Source organism: Pezoporus wallicus, unplaced genomic scaffold (assembly GCF_028554395.1).
Source record: "Pezoporus wallicus isolate ANWC-B61680 ecotype Strahan unplaced genomic scaffold, APGP_CSIRO_Pwel_v1 contig_5542, whole genome shotgun sequence".
In the NCBI taxonomy this organism is placed as follows: Eukaryota; Metazoa; Chordata; class Aves; order Psittaciformes; family Psittacidae; genus Pezoporus; species Pezoporus wallicus.
Window position 1 is genome coordinate 399139 of NW_026640165.1, and position 18235 is coordinate 417373.

At 38.1% G+C, this 18235-nt stretch overlaps 1 protein-coding gene across 2 annotated transcripts in view; it reads right to left on the reverse strand.

The window, feature by feature from the left end:
- RELN (reelin) overlaps positions 1 to 18235 on the reverse strand; it is a 283813-nt gene that overhangs the window by 133748 nt on the left and 131830 nt on the right. For both annotated transcript variants that reach the window (XM_057417876.1, XM_057417875.1), the window contains exon 8: positions 14652 to 14703. In XM_057417876.1, the coding sequence (XP_057273859.1) occupies positions 14652 to 14703 (52 nt within the window). The remainder of the gene's footprint in view (positions 1 to 14651; positions 14704 to 18235) is intronic.

Here is an 18235-nt window from a genome sequence, read left to right on the forward strand (position 1 = left end):
TTGCTCTCTTGTACCTTTTACTAATGTTAAATTGTAAATAGAGGAACAGATACTTCAGAGCCACTACAGCTGCTGTGTGGTACGTTCAGCTGGTCTGACACGTATTCTTGTTGTAACGAGGCACAGAATAATTAATATTGCAAAGGCAGCAGGACTTTGAATTACCATCCATGTACCCAAAATGAGTACAAAGCAACTGTCTGGTTATATTTTACTGACAAGGCATTTTATTTCTATCATATTAAAACCAACTGATGTCAGGAAAAGCCTTTGCATTTCATTTTTGCCCATCTGCTGAGATGGTCTACTTTACTGAGTGACATCTGCTGTCGGTTCCTACTTCTGTGGCATTTAGGAGTTCCAACCCTTAATCACACTCATTCATTTTATTTTAGGGGAATTCAGTTAAAAAAATCAGGAAACTTCAGCCAGTTTAACTGTTATTGCTGGCCAGAGGCTATAAGGCAAAATAGCAACATACCGAGTTTGCTGTTCAACAGAAATTAAAGGAATAAACAGTAAAAATAACCATCAATACAGACTTCACAACATGTGCCATTTCAGTTAGTGTCACAATCAACTTTTGGTATAGTGCTCTTCAACAAAGCCAAGTCAAAACATGCTGCTAAAAAGAGGGAGAAGGCCGTATTTGCTGCCCATACTGCAAGCACAAAAGGAAACGAATGATCCCTGTCAATACAATAAGTATGAAAAATCCTGTGTGTTAGACTTGAACAACCTCAAACACCTGTAATGAAGATCATAGTCTTTGCTTAAAGGAAATGGGGCCACTGAAAAAGGGCTTTGCAAAGAAGCATTTTACTTGTGTTATTGAAAAGAGAGTAATGGAAACAATGAAAAGAGGGTAAACAAGTGCTGGGTTTTATTATTATTCTAATAAGCAGGGCAGGTTTTATTAAGATTAAAATTAGTTTGGGAAAATCCTCCAGGTCAATGTAAGTAGCTTTTACTGCCTGTGATGACAAATGTGGTTTAAAATGTGGTTTTATCAGTGTTTAAACTCTCTTTATGTATGTTCTTGACTCAAAATCACAAAACAGCAAGATTATTTTTCATGTAAGTATCTAATTATACAATGTAAAAAAAAAAAAGAATAAGATCAATATATTTGGAAAAATTATCAGCAAGGTTCAGGCATTATTCTTCGCCATTTGAACCATATATTTTAAATAGACAAGAAGCTCCTGGATTTGGTGCTTACACCTGTTACAAAACCAGTATTCATTCTAGCTTACATTAGGAGTTTCTTCTTGAGAAAAGGGAGGAAAGTGAACATACAAGTGCACCCCAGAACAGGGTTTACCAAGATAGTCTTGCAAGCCACTGGCTTTCAATATAATTGTCTATATTAATATTACTTAATACTATTCCTATTACTCCATATTGCTGTCATTTCACCAATCCTAAAGCAGGATTATTTAAATTAGAAGTCTGCAGTTTGGATGTTTGCTTGACCAGCAAAGCTATGCTCTGACTTTGTGGACAAATAGATAATCAAAATTTCAAGTAGTAACCTAGCAGGAACTGAGGGCAAATCCAGCTGGGGAAGGGAGGTGTCCTTCACACTGCTTCCAGAGACAGTAATAAACAGTTTGTCAGCCTGGAGCAGAGCAGCAGGGGCAGGACGTCATGCTGTAAATCTTCACACCCTCCCATCCTCCAAAGAAAAAACCTTTTGAATGAGATTAGAACGAGCTTCTTTTATATCAGGAATACCCAGGTTTTGAATTAGCCATGAAAATAGGAAATAAAGAACGCACAATGATTACCATAAAGAAGTCTACAGTAGTAAGTTGTTGCATTAGAGAAAAATGTCATTTCTTTCTTAAGCCAAGTATGTCACAGCGAACCTGATGCCTCAGTGAGGTGCTAGTTAGATTTGACTGAGTTGAGATTATACTTTCAATATTAAGGGTTTCTATGTGTCATTATCTATTTGAGGAGGAGGGAAAACCAAACCAACCCCTAACCAAGAATGGCCAAATTTTTTCTTTACATATGTATAGGCAAGCTTCTCCTTGGGTTTCAGGAAAAAAGCATTTTTCTCTTTTGGAGTTATTTTTCTCTTTCTTATAGGCTTCTAGCTGAAGTTCACAGACTTCTAAAACTTGGAAAAAAGCCAAGGTAGAGACAATCTTACTGGATTTAATTTTAAATGATACATTTGAAGCTCAGACAGCAATTTTGCCTGTTATCAAAAACAATGAGCAGCTTCTGTTATCAACCCCAGCTATTTTCATATACTGGATATTCTGAAACACTAATTTATTTGACTTGTGATTCATGTGCTTGGATTTTGCCCCGAGCCAATTTTCAATAAAATAGAATTTGCTTTAAGTTGAATTCAGACACTGATGCTAATAGAGGAGGGTTTTGATTGGCAAAGCATGTGAATGCTAAACAGCTCCTGACTCCCGCTTTACTTCTACCTAACATAAACAGGAAACAATGAAAAAGGTAAACAAAAGTATGTTTCTTCATTGCATTTGCTGCTTGTTTCAGAGGACTGGTAACCCATATCCAGGACACGACTAGCAGTGACCACCTACAACACGTCCACCTGAGATGGTTATGACTTCTTTGCCTCTTTTCTCTGTAAATCTTGTTAAGCTGCTTTTGGTTTCTTTCAATGCCATCCAAAGTACTAGTCAATATTTTAAATACCTTTTTTTTAAAATATCATGTAGGTTCAAGTGCTAAGAGCATAATATTTTAGGAGAGATGTTATGAAGGCACTTCATATCAGGTATTTGCATCCAGGTATTCAGGTATTAGTATCCAGGCTGACAATGGCAGGAAAAATTAATTCTCATTAAGACTTTGCCTCCATGTCAGATTTACAGAAACACAAGTCATAGGGCTGTTGATCTCTTAAGATTTCTTAACAACATTGATTAGAAGCTGGTGTTTTGCTGAGATAAAACTGGGTGCCATCTGCAAGGGAAGTAATATTTTGCTCTTTATAGACTATGACGTCCTCTGCCTCTTGAGAACCTCTTGATAGTTCCTGTGAGTGCTTCCGTGGATAAGCACATATCTAATGCTGGCTTTGAGGAGAATGAGTTTCATGTGGGACTGTACAAGAAAAATTCACGCAAGAAATTTGTGGAAAGGTTTGAATTGTGTCTTAACTGTGGCCTAAAGAACAAAAGGAAGCTGAAAAGAATCCTCTTTAGCTAACGTTAGAAGATTGCTTTATTCATTTTGTTAATGTGATGAATAATGATTTGTGTTTGCTAAGAATTATGATTTGCTGGTATTGCTTGAATAAAGCCAAACTGGATAGTATAAATTACTAATGGTCAAATTTGACTGGCTTGCAAATAGTTTTTTCCAAATTATTGAACCATACAGTTTGATACAATGGATGCTCTGTGGATCCTAATTTATTTTAGGTGTATCTTTATATTGGTTTCTTATCAAGAACCAGATGATTTTAACCATGTCAAAAGACTGAAACTTTTGTGGCGGATGTACCAGAAGCACTGGTACAAGAATGTGCAACTCACTGTTCATCCAATTCTGCCTCTGAAAACTTCCTCAAGAGACAGTTGCAAGATCATTTTAATTTTTCTTTGAAGCCACAACTTTGAATTTAGTTACAAGTGTTATTTGTAATTATGACACATTTTAGATCTTTAGACTATTTTTAAAAAGAGTTTTAGAACAGGTTCAGAGTACAAATAAATATTTGAAGTTAAAAAAAATAAAATTAAAAACTTTAAGAACTGTATTCTATTTTATAACTTTAGTCTACCTTTACATAGAAGAATTAAATATCTTTATTGCTGGATGCTGTTTTCCTCCCTTGTGAGAAGAGCATTTTGACTATCTACATCCCCGTATGTGTTCTGATCAAAAATCTGAAACAAATACCTGATACTAGAAAATGAAAATGTCAACAGTGTTTGCCTTTGGTAAAAATCAGACTTACTCTAGCAGTAATGAGAATCATGGCTTTTGAAATTCAAAGCCTCAACTATTTATTTTCCGCAGGTTTCAAAGAGCAGCTAACTTCATTTCAGCTGGCAACTTTAGGCTGTTACTCCACTTGGAAATGCTGGGTGGTTACATCTACATAAAAATAAGGGGCTGGCAAGCTATTAGCCTCTACTCTAAAACTGTAACAGATGAGAATAATAATTAATAAATACATTTGATAAAAATTAATCATAAAGGCTTCAGAAATGAAGTTCTAAAAATTAGTCAGATGTCAGACCCCAGCTGGACGGGGCCCTGAGTGCGCTGTCTTCACCCAGTGTGGTCCTGGTTGGAGCATGGGAGGAGCACTGGAGCAGGTGACCTCCCACAGTGCCTTCCCACACACCTCCTTCCGGGATTCCCAGCAACAGAAAACGTACTTCTTACGAATTAGTGCAGGTAATTTCCTTTAGGTGAGAGGTAATGTCTGAGGAAATGCTTATCTGGCTCAACTTCCTCTTAGTCTGTTTATATTCAGAGATATGATGGGCTTCCTGTGCTCACACAAATCTGTTCTCTTCTAATGAACAAGATCAGATCACAACTCATATTGCTTTTTGTGTTGAGAACATTAAGGAGAGAAAACTAAGTCAGGAAGAAAGCTGTGTTTCACTTATGCCAGTTTCTAATTTATTCTGTTACAGAGATGCTCAGCTATTTATAGCATCTTTTTCTGAGATACAGTCAGCAGGTATGTGCTTGGGTAATGTGTCTGTTGCCAGATAAATAATTGCAAGATGCTTCTAAATTTAACCACGTTTTTAAGTGCACTGACATAAGATAAAGACCTGGATGTAATAGATACCCAGGAATTACAGCTACTGAAACAGTAGTATCATTGACACCCCAGAAATGCTCTCACAGTGGTTCTTGTCTGTTTGATCAAGTAGTAAGCCCCGTGCTTGATAAGCATTTTCTATTGACATTCCTGTATTTTATGCTTCAACATTACTGCCATTAAATGCTTAATGTAAGATTATGTGGAGATCCTCCTAGTGAGAGGGGACCTTTCAGTGAAGCTAGGCAAAAATTAAATTATACCATCTTAAAGTAGTTCAGTAGTACACTAATATGTATCTATTTGTTTAACTCCATCTATTTAGCAACCTGGGTCAGCTTCAAAGGTCAATAATCAAGACAATGAGCACCATAGGGTGTTGATAAGGGATTAAAATACTGCAGGAACGTAAATGATATTTTATTTAGATTCCTACAACCAGTCCCTTCTAGAGAGGCAGTAGAAAACACACTTTGGTCCCAAGTACTGCTATGTAAAAGGAGGCATCTTGAATATCAAGATTTGAAAGTCCTTTCCTTGCCTGGTTTAGCAAAATTCCATGGCACCAAGAGAATCTGAGAAATATTTTTTCTCAAGCCAAGTCCTGAGATAGGTTGCCTCTTTTTTATGAAACCCTGTAAAACTGCCTGCCTGCCTTTACATCTTTATGTGTGCAGATAACAATTAGTTTGACAAAAGCTTTTCTTTTCTTTAATTTTCTGTCTGGCTTTTCTATTTTTATCTGCTTTTGCTTTCACAGAAACTCCCTCTCTTGCCCACTGGAAAATCACCCAGGAGCATTTTGCTGAGCTGGGGGCTTCTCTGTTCCTCCCCAGGAGCTATAGATGCTTTGTTGTTTGAGTTAATTCAAAAATGGACAGTTTTAATCATACAAAAGTGTTATCCTCATACAATGATATGAGCAGGATTAAGATGAAAGTCAGTCTGTAATCCAGCATTTATTATTTGCAGCAATCAATTCCATAATGGCTCGTGTTCAACAGCGAGGCAATCGCTCGGCCACCTGCCCTGAATCCTGAGCTTCTCTTTATCTTTTCTGCTTCTCTCTGTGTAGTAAATCCCAACAGTGGCAGAGAAGCCCTGGTACAGAAGTAATAAAGACAATATTTCATTGTAACCTAGGGCTAGCCAAAGCAACACAAATCATTTCACCCCAAGGCCATTAAAATGTCTTTCAAATATGGCATTAACTTTAAACCCTGGTTTCAATCTAGGTATTATCTAGGCAGCCCTTCTTGTATAATTCAGCAAAATCAATAAACACCACCTAACATTTCTACATGCTACGTGAAGTGTGTTAGACAATGTTATTTACCTATCTTATCCTTTCACATTATATGTAATTTATAACCTAAGCATCTACACAAAGGACTTCTCTGTCAGGAACATGGAACTAGTAGATTTCATGTCAGGCAATAGGAAATGGCAATTTGAATGGTGAATCAAAACATATTGTTGTTTTAGCAGGGGAGAAATGGGAAATGAAGCAAGCAGAAGAAATGCAGAGCGGTGAGTGACACCAATTTCAGCACTGATTTCTAGAAAATTCTCAAAATTTTTCCAAATGTATAGGAAACATTAAAACAAAACATCCTGGGGGGTTCAGATATTCAGTGCTCTGTTCTTGTTGCTTAGAAGGGACTGTATCTGAATACAGCAACAATCAAGATTAATTTAATAATCTTAATTTCTTATGGACATTAGTGCTTTAAATTGCTCACTGTAAAAACTGGTTTTAAGCATTATTTAAGTTCAGTTCAGACAAGGTTCTAACACAATTTTAATAGCCAGTCTCCTGGCAGTTAAACCCTTTAGAACCTCATGCTACCCTAGAAGTGCTCCACATTCGTTTGATGTGAAAGTCTATCTGTCCTGTGGCTGCTGGAAGTGGCCAGCCTCTTCCCTGCAGGTACCCCTATAAACACAGCTGTATGGATGTGACATTCCCGCACAACAAACCTGGTGCTTTTTGGGAGGCACTGGAGCAGGAGAAATTTGTGTGACTGAAAGTAATCATCCATGCAGGTGACTAAAGCAGAGGAGGTGGATCAACAAGCCCAAAACATCTGAGACCATGGTTTCTCCAATGTTTTTTTTGGTGTTCAGCTAACAAGATAGTGAGGGATTAAAAAGATAAAATACTCTTCCATGATGAATTCAGAAGGGGCTTATTTTTCAATTTGGCATTTCTCAAGAGACATGAGAGTGAATTTTCACAGCAATTCTGAAGGAAATTGTTCATCTCTGTCCAGTTCTGCTGAGGGCAAACCCAGCGCTACCTCATAAACTGGTTCTTACAGCATTTGTCAGTCATCTGATAGTGTCTGCTAATTGTAAAACTGACTAAAAAGAATTGGAAATTAAGAGAAAATGATCAGTAGTGGTTCCTCTCAGCCAAAGCTAAGGCCTATTTAACAAAACATGTTTGGATATGTGAATTTCTATTGAGTGGTCTGAATCCAAGCAGAGGATAAATAAATGGCATAAAAGCAGTACTGTCAATATAACAGCTGCCATCAGAACTGAATTAAAACATGATAAAAATATAAATGATAAGTGTCTTCAGACTGTAACATGGGGCCGAACGCAGTCCTCATTGTTCATGCAGCTGAGCCAAAGTGGATTTGGGATGTTTCTGGCGGGAAGAAGGAATTGCCATCTTGCACAGATGCTCCGCAGAGCCCTCCAGATGATGCTCTAGGGCATAGTCTGAAGAGACTGCTATTTCATCCACAGGAATACATGGAGGTCAGTGAATTAATTGCACTATTTATGTAATCAGATAATTTTTGTAAGATTATTTTTGTTCACTGTGGCCTTCTATTGGCTGAGGTTAATAGGGAATTAAATGTGTTTTCTGAAGCATAGAAGCTTGGTAGGTAAGGACTGCCAATTCTGATCATTATTAAAAATAATAACAATAAATAATAAGAACCTGTAGTTTGACCAAAAATCAGGGCAAAAAAAAGATGTATTTCCATCATCTAACACAATCAATTACACTTTATAATTTCATTCTGCAAGGCTCACACTGGTAACCAAGGCAAATTGCTACTACAAAAAATGAAGAAAAAACCTTAGCCTGAAAAATATTGCACTTTTGTGGTTTGTTGTTTTGTTGTTGTTTTTTTTTAATAAAGGAGATGTACACTATCTGTGCTTTGTCTTCAGCAAACATCACTGAGACGCTTAGCCATAGAGTTGTTGAGTAGAACAGCTATCATGTAGCTCCTAGCAACCTCAGTAGTTCCGGAAGAGTAATAGAGGCTGCTGGTTAATGATCCACTAACTTGATGTCTTAGGGTGAGGCAGAACATGACATGAAAAACATTTTAGAACCGTTATGACAAAGATCTGCATCCAAGTCAATGCCCCTTACAAATATCCTAATCAAAAGCAATCAATAACATATTTTAAATTGTTTTCTCCATTGCACTTGCTAAGGACTGTGAAATCAGCCAGCATTAAACATAGACTGTAAATAAACTAAGCCACATGGACGTTCCCAGTAATTGCATTGAACATGCCCCTCAGCTCTTAAACAATACGACAGTAGAAATAAGTACAGCTGATTGTCCAAGGGATTTTAAAAGCTCAAGAAATTGGAAGAGAAGAAAGAGGTGATTTCTCAACCAGAAAATAAACCATGGAAAGTGCACTGATCGAGATTGCTTTGTTACTGCTTTTAGTGATTCTGTGATCAGATTGTCAATGAAATGCTTATGGATGTAAAATCAGAAAGTTTAGCATTTTATTCCCTTTTAGGGGGGATAGAGAATAGGGACAAGAAGAGATTCCACTGAAAGATCACCTGAGTCATTTCTCTGAACCCTGAATTAGTGGGGTTTTGCCCTTATCAAGAAATCGTGAATAGCTGAATAACAGTAATAAACTTCCTTCAGTAATATTTTAACCATATTAAAAACGATAGATACATTTATCCTTGTTACAGGGTTCCATTAGAAAGATATTAAGGAAGATTGATGAGCTGCAGGTAGGTATTGCTAGTGACTGTAATAAATTTGTTTCATTCATATGGAACCTTGCAGGTTTTATCCTTGTCAGATAGAGTAATCAGCAATAAACTCAGTCATCTGAAGGATGTTTAGCCAAAATGAGTTGGAACAATAGAAGGGGCAATAGGAACAGATAGCAGAGAAGTGACTTCCATCCGTAGGTCCTGAAGGAGCTGGCAAATGAAGTTGCTAAGCCACTGTCCACCATATTTGAAAAATCAGTCAGGTGAGGTTCCCAATGACTGGAAAAAGGGAAATATAACCCCCATTTTCAAGAAGGGGAAAATGGATGACCCGGGAAATTACAGACCAGTCAGTGTCACCTCTGTGCCTGGCAAAATCTTGGAGCAGATTCTCCTGGAAGGCATGCTAAGGCACATGAAAATCAACAAGGTGCTTGGTGACGCCAGCATGGCTTCACTAAGGGGAAATCCTGCCTGACCAATTTGGTGGCCTTCTATGATGGGGCTACAGAATTGATGGACAGGGGTAAAGCAGTTGATGTCATCTACTTGGACTTCTGCAAAGCATTTGACACTGTTCCACGTGACATCCTTCTCTCTAAATTGGAGAGACATCAATTTGAGAGGTGGACAACTCAGTGGATAAAGAACTGGCTGGATGGCTGCACACAAAGAGTTGTGGTCAATGGCAACCAGTAATGAATGGTGTCCCTCAGGGATTGGTGTTGGGACCGGTCTTGTTCAACATCTTTGTCGCTGACATGGACAGTGGGATTGAGTGCGTCCTCAGCAAGTTTGCCAATGACACCAAGCTGTGTGGTTCGGTTGATACCCTGGAGGGAAGGAATGCCATCCAGAGGGACCTTGACACGCTTGTGAGGTGGGCTGATGCCAACCTCATGAAGTTTAACCATGCCAAGTGCAAGGTCCTACACCTGGGTCGGAGCAATCCCAGGCACAGCTACAGGTTGGGCAGAGAAGAGATTCAGAGAAGCCCTGCAGAGAAGGACTTGGGGGTGCTCGTTGATGAGAAAATGAACATGAGCTGGCTTTAGTGTGCGCTTGCAGCCCAGAAAGCCAACCGTATCCTGGGCTGCATCAAGAGGAGCGTGACCAGCAGGTCAAAGGAGGTGATCCTGCCCCTCTACTCTGCTCTCGTGAGAACTCACTTGGAGTTCTGTGTTGTCCTCAGTACAAAAAGGACATGGAGCTGTTGGAACAAGTCCAGAGAAGGTCCATGAGGATGATCAGGGGACTGGAGCACCTCCTGTATGAAGACAGGCTGAGAAAGTTGGGGCTGTTCAGCCTGGAGAAGAGAAGGCTGCATGGAGACCTCATAGCAGCCTTCCAGTATCTGAAGAGGGCATATAGGGATGCTGGGGAGGGACTCTTCATTAGGGACTGTAGTGATAGGACAAGGGTAACGGGTTCAAACTTAAACAGGGGAAGTTTAGGTTGGATATAAGGAAGAAATTCTTTACTGTGAGGATGGTGAGGCACTGGAATGGGTTGCCCAGGGAAGTTGTGAATGCTCCATCCCTGGTGGTGGTCAAGGCCAAGTTGGACAGAGCCTTGGGTGACATGGTTTAGTGTGAGGTGTCCCTGCCCATGGCAGGGAGGTTGGAACCTGATGATTTTAAGGTCCTTTCCAACCCCAACTATTCTGTGATTATATGATTATATAAATGGATGGTATGAAAGAAGTTAATGTGTTAACTTTTTCTCAGCACTGAATTGGTCAATTTCTTTTTTAAGTTATCTCTCTCTGAAGTTCACTGCAGTCCTTTGTAGGATAATAAATGATGCTTATATAAAAGTAGTAATTCCACCACAAGATCCCAGTGAATAAGAAAGCACATCATCTCCGTCAAAATGTGCTGTTTCTGGATATCAGCCAGCAGTATGTACAATGGGTAACAGTGAGCTGCTGAGAGGTTTCATTCTTAGGAATTCATAGAAATTATTTTTTTTCTTTAGTACCATATTACTTGGCACCTTTTGCATTAAACCAAAGTCAATGGTACATGTACGAAATGAGTGTAAGTCAGCTAAAATCAACTAGGGAAAGATGATTTATAATTAGAAAAAATTGAAAATATTGCAAGTCACATATTTGCCATACAAAGGTAGTTCTGGGGGTGACTGAAAGTAAAGATTGACCAAAAAATCTGTTAGATTTAGGAACCCAACTTCTGCTAAAAGTTCTTTATCATGATTTTTTGGAAGGGAGAGTCCAAGCCCAAGATTTTTTGCTAAATGAAGCAAAAAAAACTTTTGAACCTTTGGCTAATTTTTTGCTTGTAAGACTAAGGGCTTGATCTTTAAAAAATGGAGCCGAAATGCCAAATGTCTGAAATGTTCAAAGATATATTCCCTCTCAGAAGATAGAAGAAAACCCTTCCCCACTAAATCAATTTTGGTTTAATATAAAATAGTAGCTGGGGGTAGATTATTTTGAAAATGGGGGGAGAATTGCTAGTTTGCTCCAGTAATGACAGCAGATCCTTGTGATAATGGCATAAAAGTTGAAGGGAAAACAAATCTAAAGCAGGATCCTCCCTTACAAACCTGCATTTATCCAGTACATGATACTGTCAAAGTCATCCTGTTCTCAGAGGAGTGTTCAAGAGCGTTCATAACAAAGCTGGAGAATGTGAGCTTTCCCTATCAAATTATTCCCTCTTTCAAATATTGTTTAACAAGTAGAAATGATCTGACAATACTAAGTCATAAGGGGAAAGCTACAGAACAAAGATTTTAAAGGGAATATAATATTTTCCATTAACAATTCTCACATTGCTACAGACCACTTTGAGGATTACCTGCCCTGGAGGCCAGGCTGAGTGTTGGTACTCATTGCAGTGGCTTTGGTGTTTGACTCAGAGGCACTGTGGAGGAAGGAGGGATGGGAAGAGCCTGCCAATGTTGAGCTGCCCATGCACAGCATGCACAGCACACACATAACGCAGCCATGGGAGCATATGCTGGAAGAGGACGCCCAAGGAAAAACGCATGAGTGCAACCAATTGCACACCTTAATCCTTCGCATTACCACCTTAAAGCCTTTCCTCTTCTCCTTATGGGGTTTAATGGATCTTTTTCTTCCTGCGTTTAGCTCAGTCATTAATCTTCTGGTACTAGAAGTCACCTTCCATCACAGTAGCCTACACAAATGACAGATCATGTTCATCCCTGGAGAAGTCCAGGCATGTAGATAAAGGGAAAAGCCTGAGGTTTGGAGTGCGAAATAGAGAATATTTCAGCTAATGAATCAGACTAACATTGTGTGGCAGCTGAGTCCAGAAACTTTTGTGCAATATCCTGCAATCCCAAGATGTTGAATTAAATGTTCTGTCTTGAGAGAGCCCAAAGTCATTGCTTTAAATACCTCAATTAACAATCCCACTGAACATCAAGAAAACTGCTAGACTTTGTCTTTCACATGTTGCTGTTTGGTCTCGGGGACATGTAGTCATGGATGATTCAGATATCTGAAGTAACTGAAATTTTCTGCACATTTGAGCAGAGTGCATGAATGCAATGCCACCAGCTACAAGTGAATGCTGTGTGGCATACAAGTTGCTCTCATTCGGAAAGGATACTGCATATTAATGTCCTGTGTGCTGAATAAGCTTTACTAATTACCTTTTCATCCTAATTAAGTCTTCATCATAAGTGCACCTTTTCAACTCCATTGCCCTTTAAAGGGCAAGACTATGCAGAATATCAGCTACTGAAAAATTCACTAGAGTGCTACCTTTCCTGACCGCAGTTTAAAAGGATCTGGGATTTATGGTGAAATCAGCACTATTTTTTTTTGCTTCATTTCCCAGTCCTCATCTGCTTATATACCTGCAAATACAAAATTCCATCTGATAGTTAGTGATGAGAGAAATCAAAGGGTATGCTCTTTAATGTGGGCAAAGCTTTGTGATGAATTCAATATGAAGATACCCCAAAAGATTACAGCTTAAGCTATTCTGTGTTTGATAGAAAGTGTTAAACATCTTAAAAAAAAAGAAAAAAAAAAGGCAATTCCCTTGGATGAATCCCCAGATAGGGTTATGATTAAATCAGATATTTGGGAATAAGCTGGAAACAGGATTCTAAAGCCAAGTACTGCTGAGCTCAGCAGCAGTCCCCCAGCTCATGCCGGTTTTTATCAGTTACAAAACCAATCTGCACTGTATTTCAAGCTCAACACAGGCACACGGGGAAATGTGACATATTTTGAACTTCAGGATGAAATTTGATTTACTTGGACATGCATCCAGCCCTGTCCTTCTCCATCATAACAGTGATTTTACTGGTTCCTACTGATACAGGTTAAGGTATTACCATACATGTCTGACAATCCTGTCATATAGGGTATTTCCTACTCAGACTGTTCTTACCCTTTTTTTTAGTTTACTTTCTCCAGTTGAAAGGAACTAAGATTATTAGTGAAATCTTAAGACTAATTTTGAAACTTCTGGGAGTCTGCACACTTCTGCAGTTCACCTGCAGCAGATACCAGCCACTGACCTCTGACAGCAGACATTTACCTATCAACCCATTCAGCTTACACCGCTGTTAACCACTCTGGTTCACTGCAAGAATAATCCTTAGAAGATATTCATGGCTTCCTGAATAGCAAAATTCCTCCATCGCCATAAACTTGCAGCACTGTAAAAGTCACCTATCCTCGTGTACAGTCAAGGGTGGGAGGGCTTCTGTAGGCGAGTTAACACATCCTAGCAGATCAAGTGAGCTGCTCCCCTTTCACTGGCTGAATGACACTGCAGGCAAGTTCCGGGATGGTTTTCATTGGCTGTGCCCAATATTTATGCAATAATTCAGTTTAGGAATGGAAACATTTTCCCGGCTTTTTAAAAAAAGCAATTCAAAATGTAAGGATAGATACCAATACTTAGAACTATTAATGTTGCAGTTAGTTGCAGGGTGACAGGTAATGATGACCTCAAATAGTCAAATGAACAACTACAGGTAAAAACAATTTTTAACGGTGTATTCTGAGTCTTCTAGGATTTTGATTTCCAATACATTAAAAAACCCAGGCTGCTTGCCAAGCTACCTGATAGCACTTATTTCCAGCTGAGATTTCCAGAGTTTAATCACACTTCTGCTGAGGAACTTTTGGAGAATTAGTTTTATAAAAATACGAAAATGATTTTGAAACACACATCATGGTAAGTCCACAGAGGAAGCAGGCTACATTTCCTGCTTGCCTTTTATTGAACCATTTATATCATAAGAACATTTTTCCTTCACATTTTGAACACTGAAATATGAGCTAACAAATTGTGTTCCCAATTCATTTCCCCTCAGCCCAAGAGAAAACTCCTGCCATAATTCTGCCACAACTACACAGTGAAAATGTGCAATAACTTTCAGCAGGTATTGTAAACAATTCAGCACACAACCATACCATTGACAATATGACCTAAATAGCATATAGTTTGCACACGTGTTAAAAACAGCACTACCCAGCAATACCATGGAATATATCAAGAGTTTTAAATATCAAAAAAGGTTCATTTTGTAGAAATGGCAATCACACTTCAGGGAAAGAGCAAGAGATTATAATGTTATCCATCAGATTGCTTATAAAATAAGTGAAAAAAACCCTCAAACTGAACATGACTATGCCTCCCATTATCAGAGTATTCACTGGAATTTCTCCTTTGCAAAACTTAGATTAGGAGCTCTTGATTAGAAGATGAATAAATGTGCTGCATTTCAAGGAATTTTTTTAATCCCTCATGTCGAGTGGAGCATTGACCAGAAAGGTAAACCTGAAAATGAGAACCATTTTTCTTTGAAGAAATGAATTTTTACACTTTCTCAGGTGAAAGAGTAAGCTAAACTTACCAAGGGAAAATTGAAGGACGGACGCAGTAGTTGTGTTAAGGCCAGTGGTGGTCTACAGGAGGAAAAGCAAATAAGCAGAGAGGTTGTGTTAGATCAGCAAAACAATACATTCATCACTTGTTTTTCCTTGAAAGCATGGAAACTCTCTGGACACCTACATCTCTAGTGCATAAAACTATTAATCTCCAACCCTTTCAGGTTGAGCAATCATTGACATTTCTGTTATGTCATTCTGATTATAGATATCTCATCATATGTCAAAACTGGATATTTTTTCTTCCATCATATTAATTTCTACAATGCAAGAACATTTATGTGAAACACTGCTACTTGACCAGTGTTTAGAAGACTGAAAAAATGAACCCTAGGGTTTATGGTCAGCTTAGTATATATCTATATATACAGAATGGTTTTCACTTCTCCTAACACAGAGAAAGAACCCAAAATTATCATAAATAAATAATAAAAATAAAATTTAGTAAACCTAAAAAAACTAAATATCAAAAGGGAAAACAGAATCTAAGTCTTTAACAATAAAGTGAACAATACCTTAGTTATACTGCATAAAATATGCAATGAAATTTTGTAGTAGCATCTACACATTGTTGGCACCCAACCAAGACCCAGAAAAAGGCAGAAAACACCTAGTGTTCTGTTCAGCACACTGCCCTCCCTTAAAGCATTTCTTTCTTCCTTCTTTCAATGCTCCCATATTTCTGTAGTTCAAACTAGGACGGTTTTCCTAAAGATATTATAAGATAAAAAGCACTGGAGTCTTGTGAAGACACCTATTTATTTTCAATTAATTATGAAAGTTGGACTTAACGATATTGCTACATAACAAGCAAGGCAGAAGCACTGCCTAAAACACACTGTCTGATCTAGTTATTCTCATACTAAATCCAAACCACAGCACTGTACCAGCTAGTAGGAAGAAAACTCTATCCCAGCCAAAACCAGGGCATCATTATAAGCAGATTTTAGAGATTACACTGAAGAAGGAAAACATACATGTTGAAAGACAATGGCAACATTGGATCAAAAAAGAAAAGGAAAAAAGACATGGCCTGGGCAGTCAGTTACACAATCATAAAATAAGTCATCTAATTGAAAGAAGAGGGAGAGGAAACAGCTTAAATAATTTCATCTGGTGTTGCTGTCAGTGACGCCTGTATCATAGATTTCAAGACCTTGGAGTTGTCCTCCATGTCAGACCCTAAGCACCAATAAAACATCCCATGAAAACTGTAACAGACTCTTTCATTGGATGTGCTCCTTGTGATCTGTATCTGCATCATATCATGGATATGCCATAGAGAAGTCAAATTTCTGAGCAAATACAGCTCAGTTAGGTCCTGGGGCTAGCAGGCTTTGGCTACCAGAGCTCAGCTGAGAATCTGCATGGAGGCAGCTCTGAGAGGAGCACCCAGAGGACTGGCATGATCCTCCTTCTTTGCTTGTATGAGTGATGTAGAGGAAACTGAATAGTAGATAAGAATGAAAAAAAGTGTTAATCTGCAAAAATATAAAGAAACATTTGAGCTCATGGACACTAAACTGTCATTTTTGAAAAAAGCCATCAGCCATGTAAAGATTACACTCAGTGACTTGGAACATGCTACATTCTTCCAAGCACACATTAACTATGGCAGCATTCCAAAAGCAAGTTTATCAGCATTTTGTAATGATGAACAGTACAATTTCTGCATAATTTCCTTTGAGTCACATGGTGAGAGCAGAAGTTCTTCCATTATCAGATATTCCTATGCTCTTTAATTTAAATCTACTATACAGGTAAACATGAAAACTGCTGGTAAATTTCTTTCATGTCTGAAGTCCTTTATTACCCTGTGCCTTGCTGCATGATACTGAACAAAATCTAGTCCTGAAAACAGATGTTTTCTGGCTGTTATTTGGTACTTCATTGACACAGAACAAATGTTATCTCTCAGTCACCTGTATTGGCTTTTCTGTCTTTGGAGACATTGAAAAGAATTTTCCATATGTTTGCAAATGTATATTCAGAATGTATGTTCAAATGTATATGATTAATAAATCGTAGGTGATAGTTCCCTCCATTCCCTTCCATGTACTAATATCAACTTTTGAGTAACTATGTTAAATCAGCTCAAATAGTTTATTTCTGTTAAACTAACAGTCTTTTTCCTTGTGAATCTGTTTTAACCCAGATTCATTTGCTAGTGTGTTTTGCCATGCAGCCAAACAAAACTCATACAAATACCATCTCTTCCCCCAGCAGGAGGACACAGGCAGTGATGCAGAGAGCAAATGGCACTTCCATTTTCAGTGTGCACCTAGCTGAGGTATTCACGAAATTATTACTTTGAAAATAATGGAGACCTGCATGAGTTGGCATGAGGTTTGGTGTGTTTTTTTTTTCTTTTCTACATGCATACCACATACAGAAAGGAGCTTCACTTAAAAATATTAAAGAATGGGAAGATTAGCTGATAACAAGACCACCTATGCTTTAGATGGGTGCATGCAAATTTATCACAGCTATGAATGCTCTGTGAACTAGACAGATTCAGTGAGACAGATTCCAAAGGCTTCACAATCATGTCAAACAGCAACTTCTAGAACTACCTGTACATAATATTTATTTCAAATAAAGTTTTCCTTTCTTTGGAATATTCTTAATAGGTAATTTTAGTCTTCAAGCAAAGGTAGGGAATCTGAATTTATGTAACTCCTTTAAAAATATCCTCACCCTGCCATTTAAGTCCATTCTGTCAAGACTGATTTAGTATTAGGTATCACACTTAGCCAAATAATAAAGTGTTTTCTGACTTGAGTTATGAGTACCTATTATATTAGCTTACATTCAATTAATTATGTTGTGCAACTTCTAATTTGAAAACTAAACCCCCTATCAGTGCTCAGTGGCTCATATCACCAAGAAATTAAATGTATCAGTTATCACAGAAGAGGGATTCATGTAGACTTAAAAGAGACTATTTTGTGAATCACTTCAGTAATGCTTTAGAAAAAAAAACACTGGACTCACTAGAACTTTTTGCAAAATTCTGCAAAGAACTTCTAAGTTCAGACACTGCAAAGAGGCTGGCAGGGAGCCTTTAGTAGCTATTTTCCTTTGCTTGCAACATCTCTGAAGCTATACCTTTTTCCGGGATTTTGCCTGTAGTAAATTCTCACTAACAGATACAGACAGTTGGCATTAAAAAGCCTCTGCCTGCAGTAACAGGCAGCTGCTGAAAGTCAGGAGAAGAGAAGGAGGTCAAGGAAGCAAACCGGTGGCTGTCACAGCTGTTGATATAATACATTTTGCAAATTCAACTCTTCTTGACTAAGTATTTTAAAGCAATAATTTAGCACTAAGAGCCATGAATGGGAACAGAAATTTCAAGAGCTATTTCAAACAGAGACAGAATAGGATTCAATTAGTAAAAGTGGTAGACTAAAAATGCATAATGATTGGATACATGAACCGGGTTTTAAAATTTGTGACAGGAAGAGGTATGCTGTGAAATTGCTGAAACATGACTACATATCAGAAATAAGTTGGCTCTAAGGAAACAGGGATTTAAACCTATGTCCATACT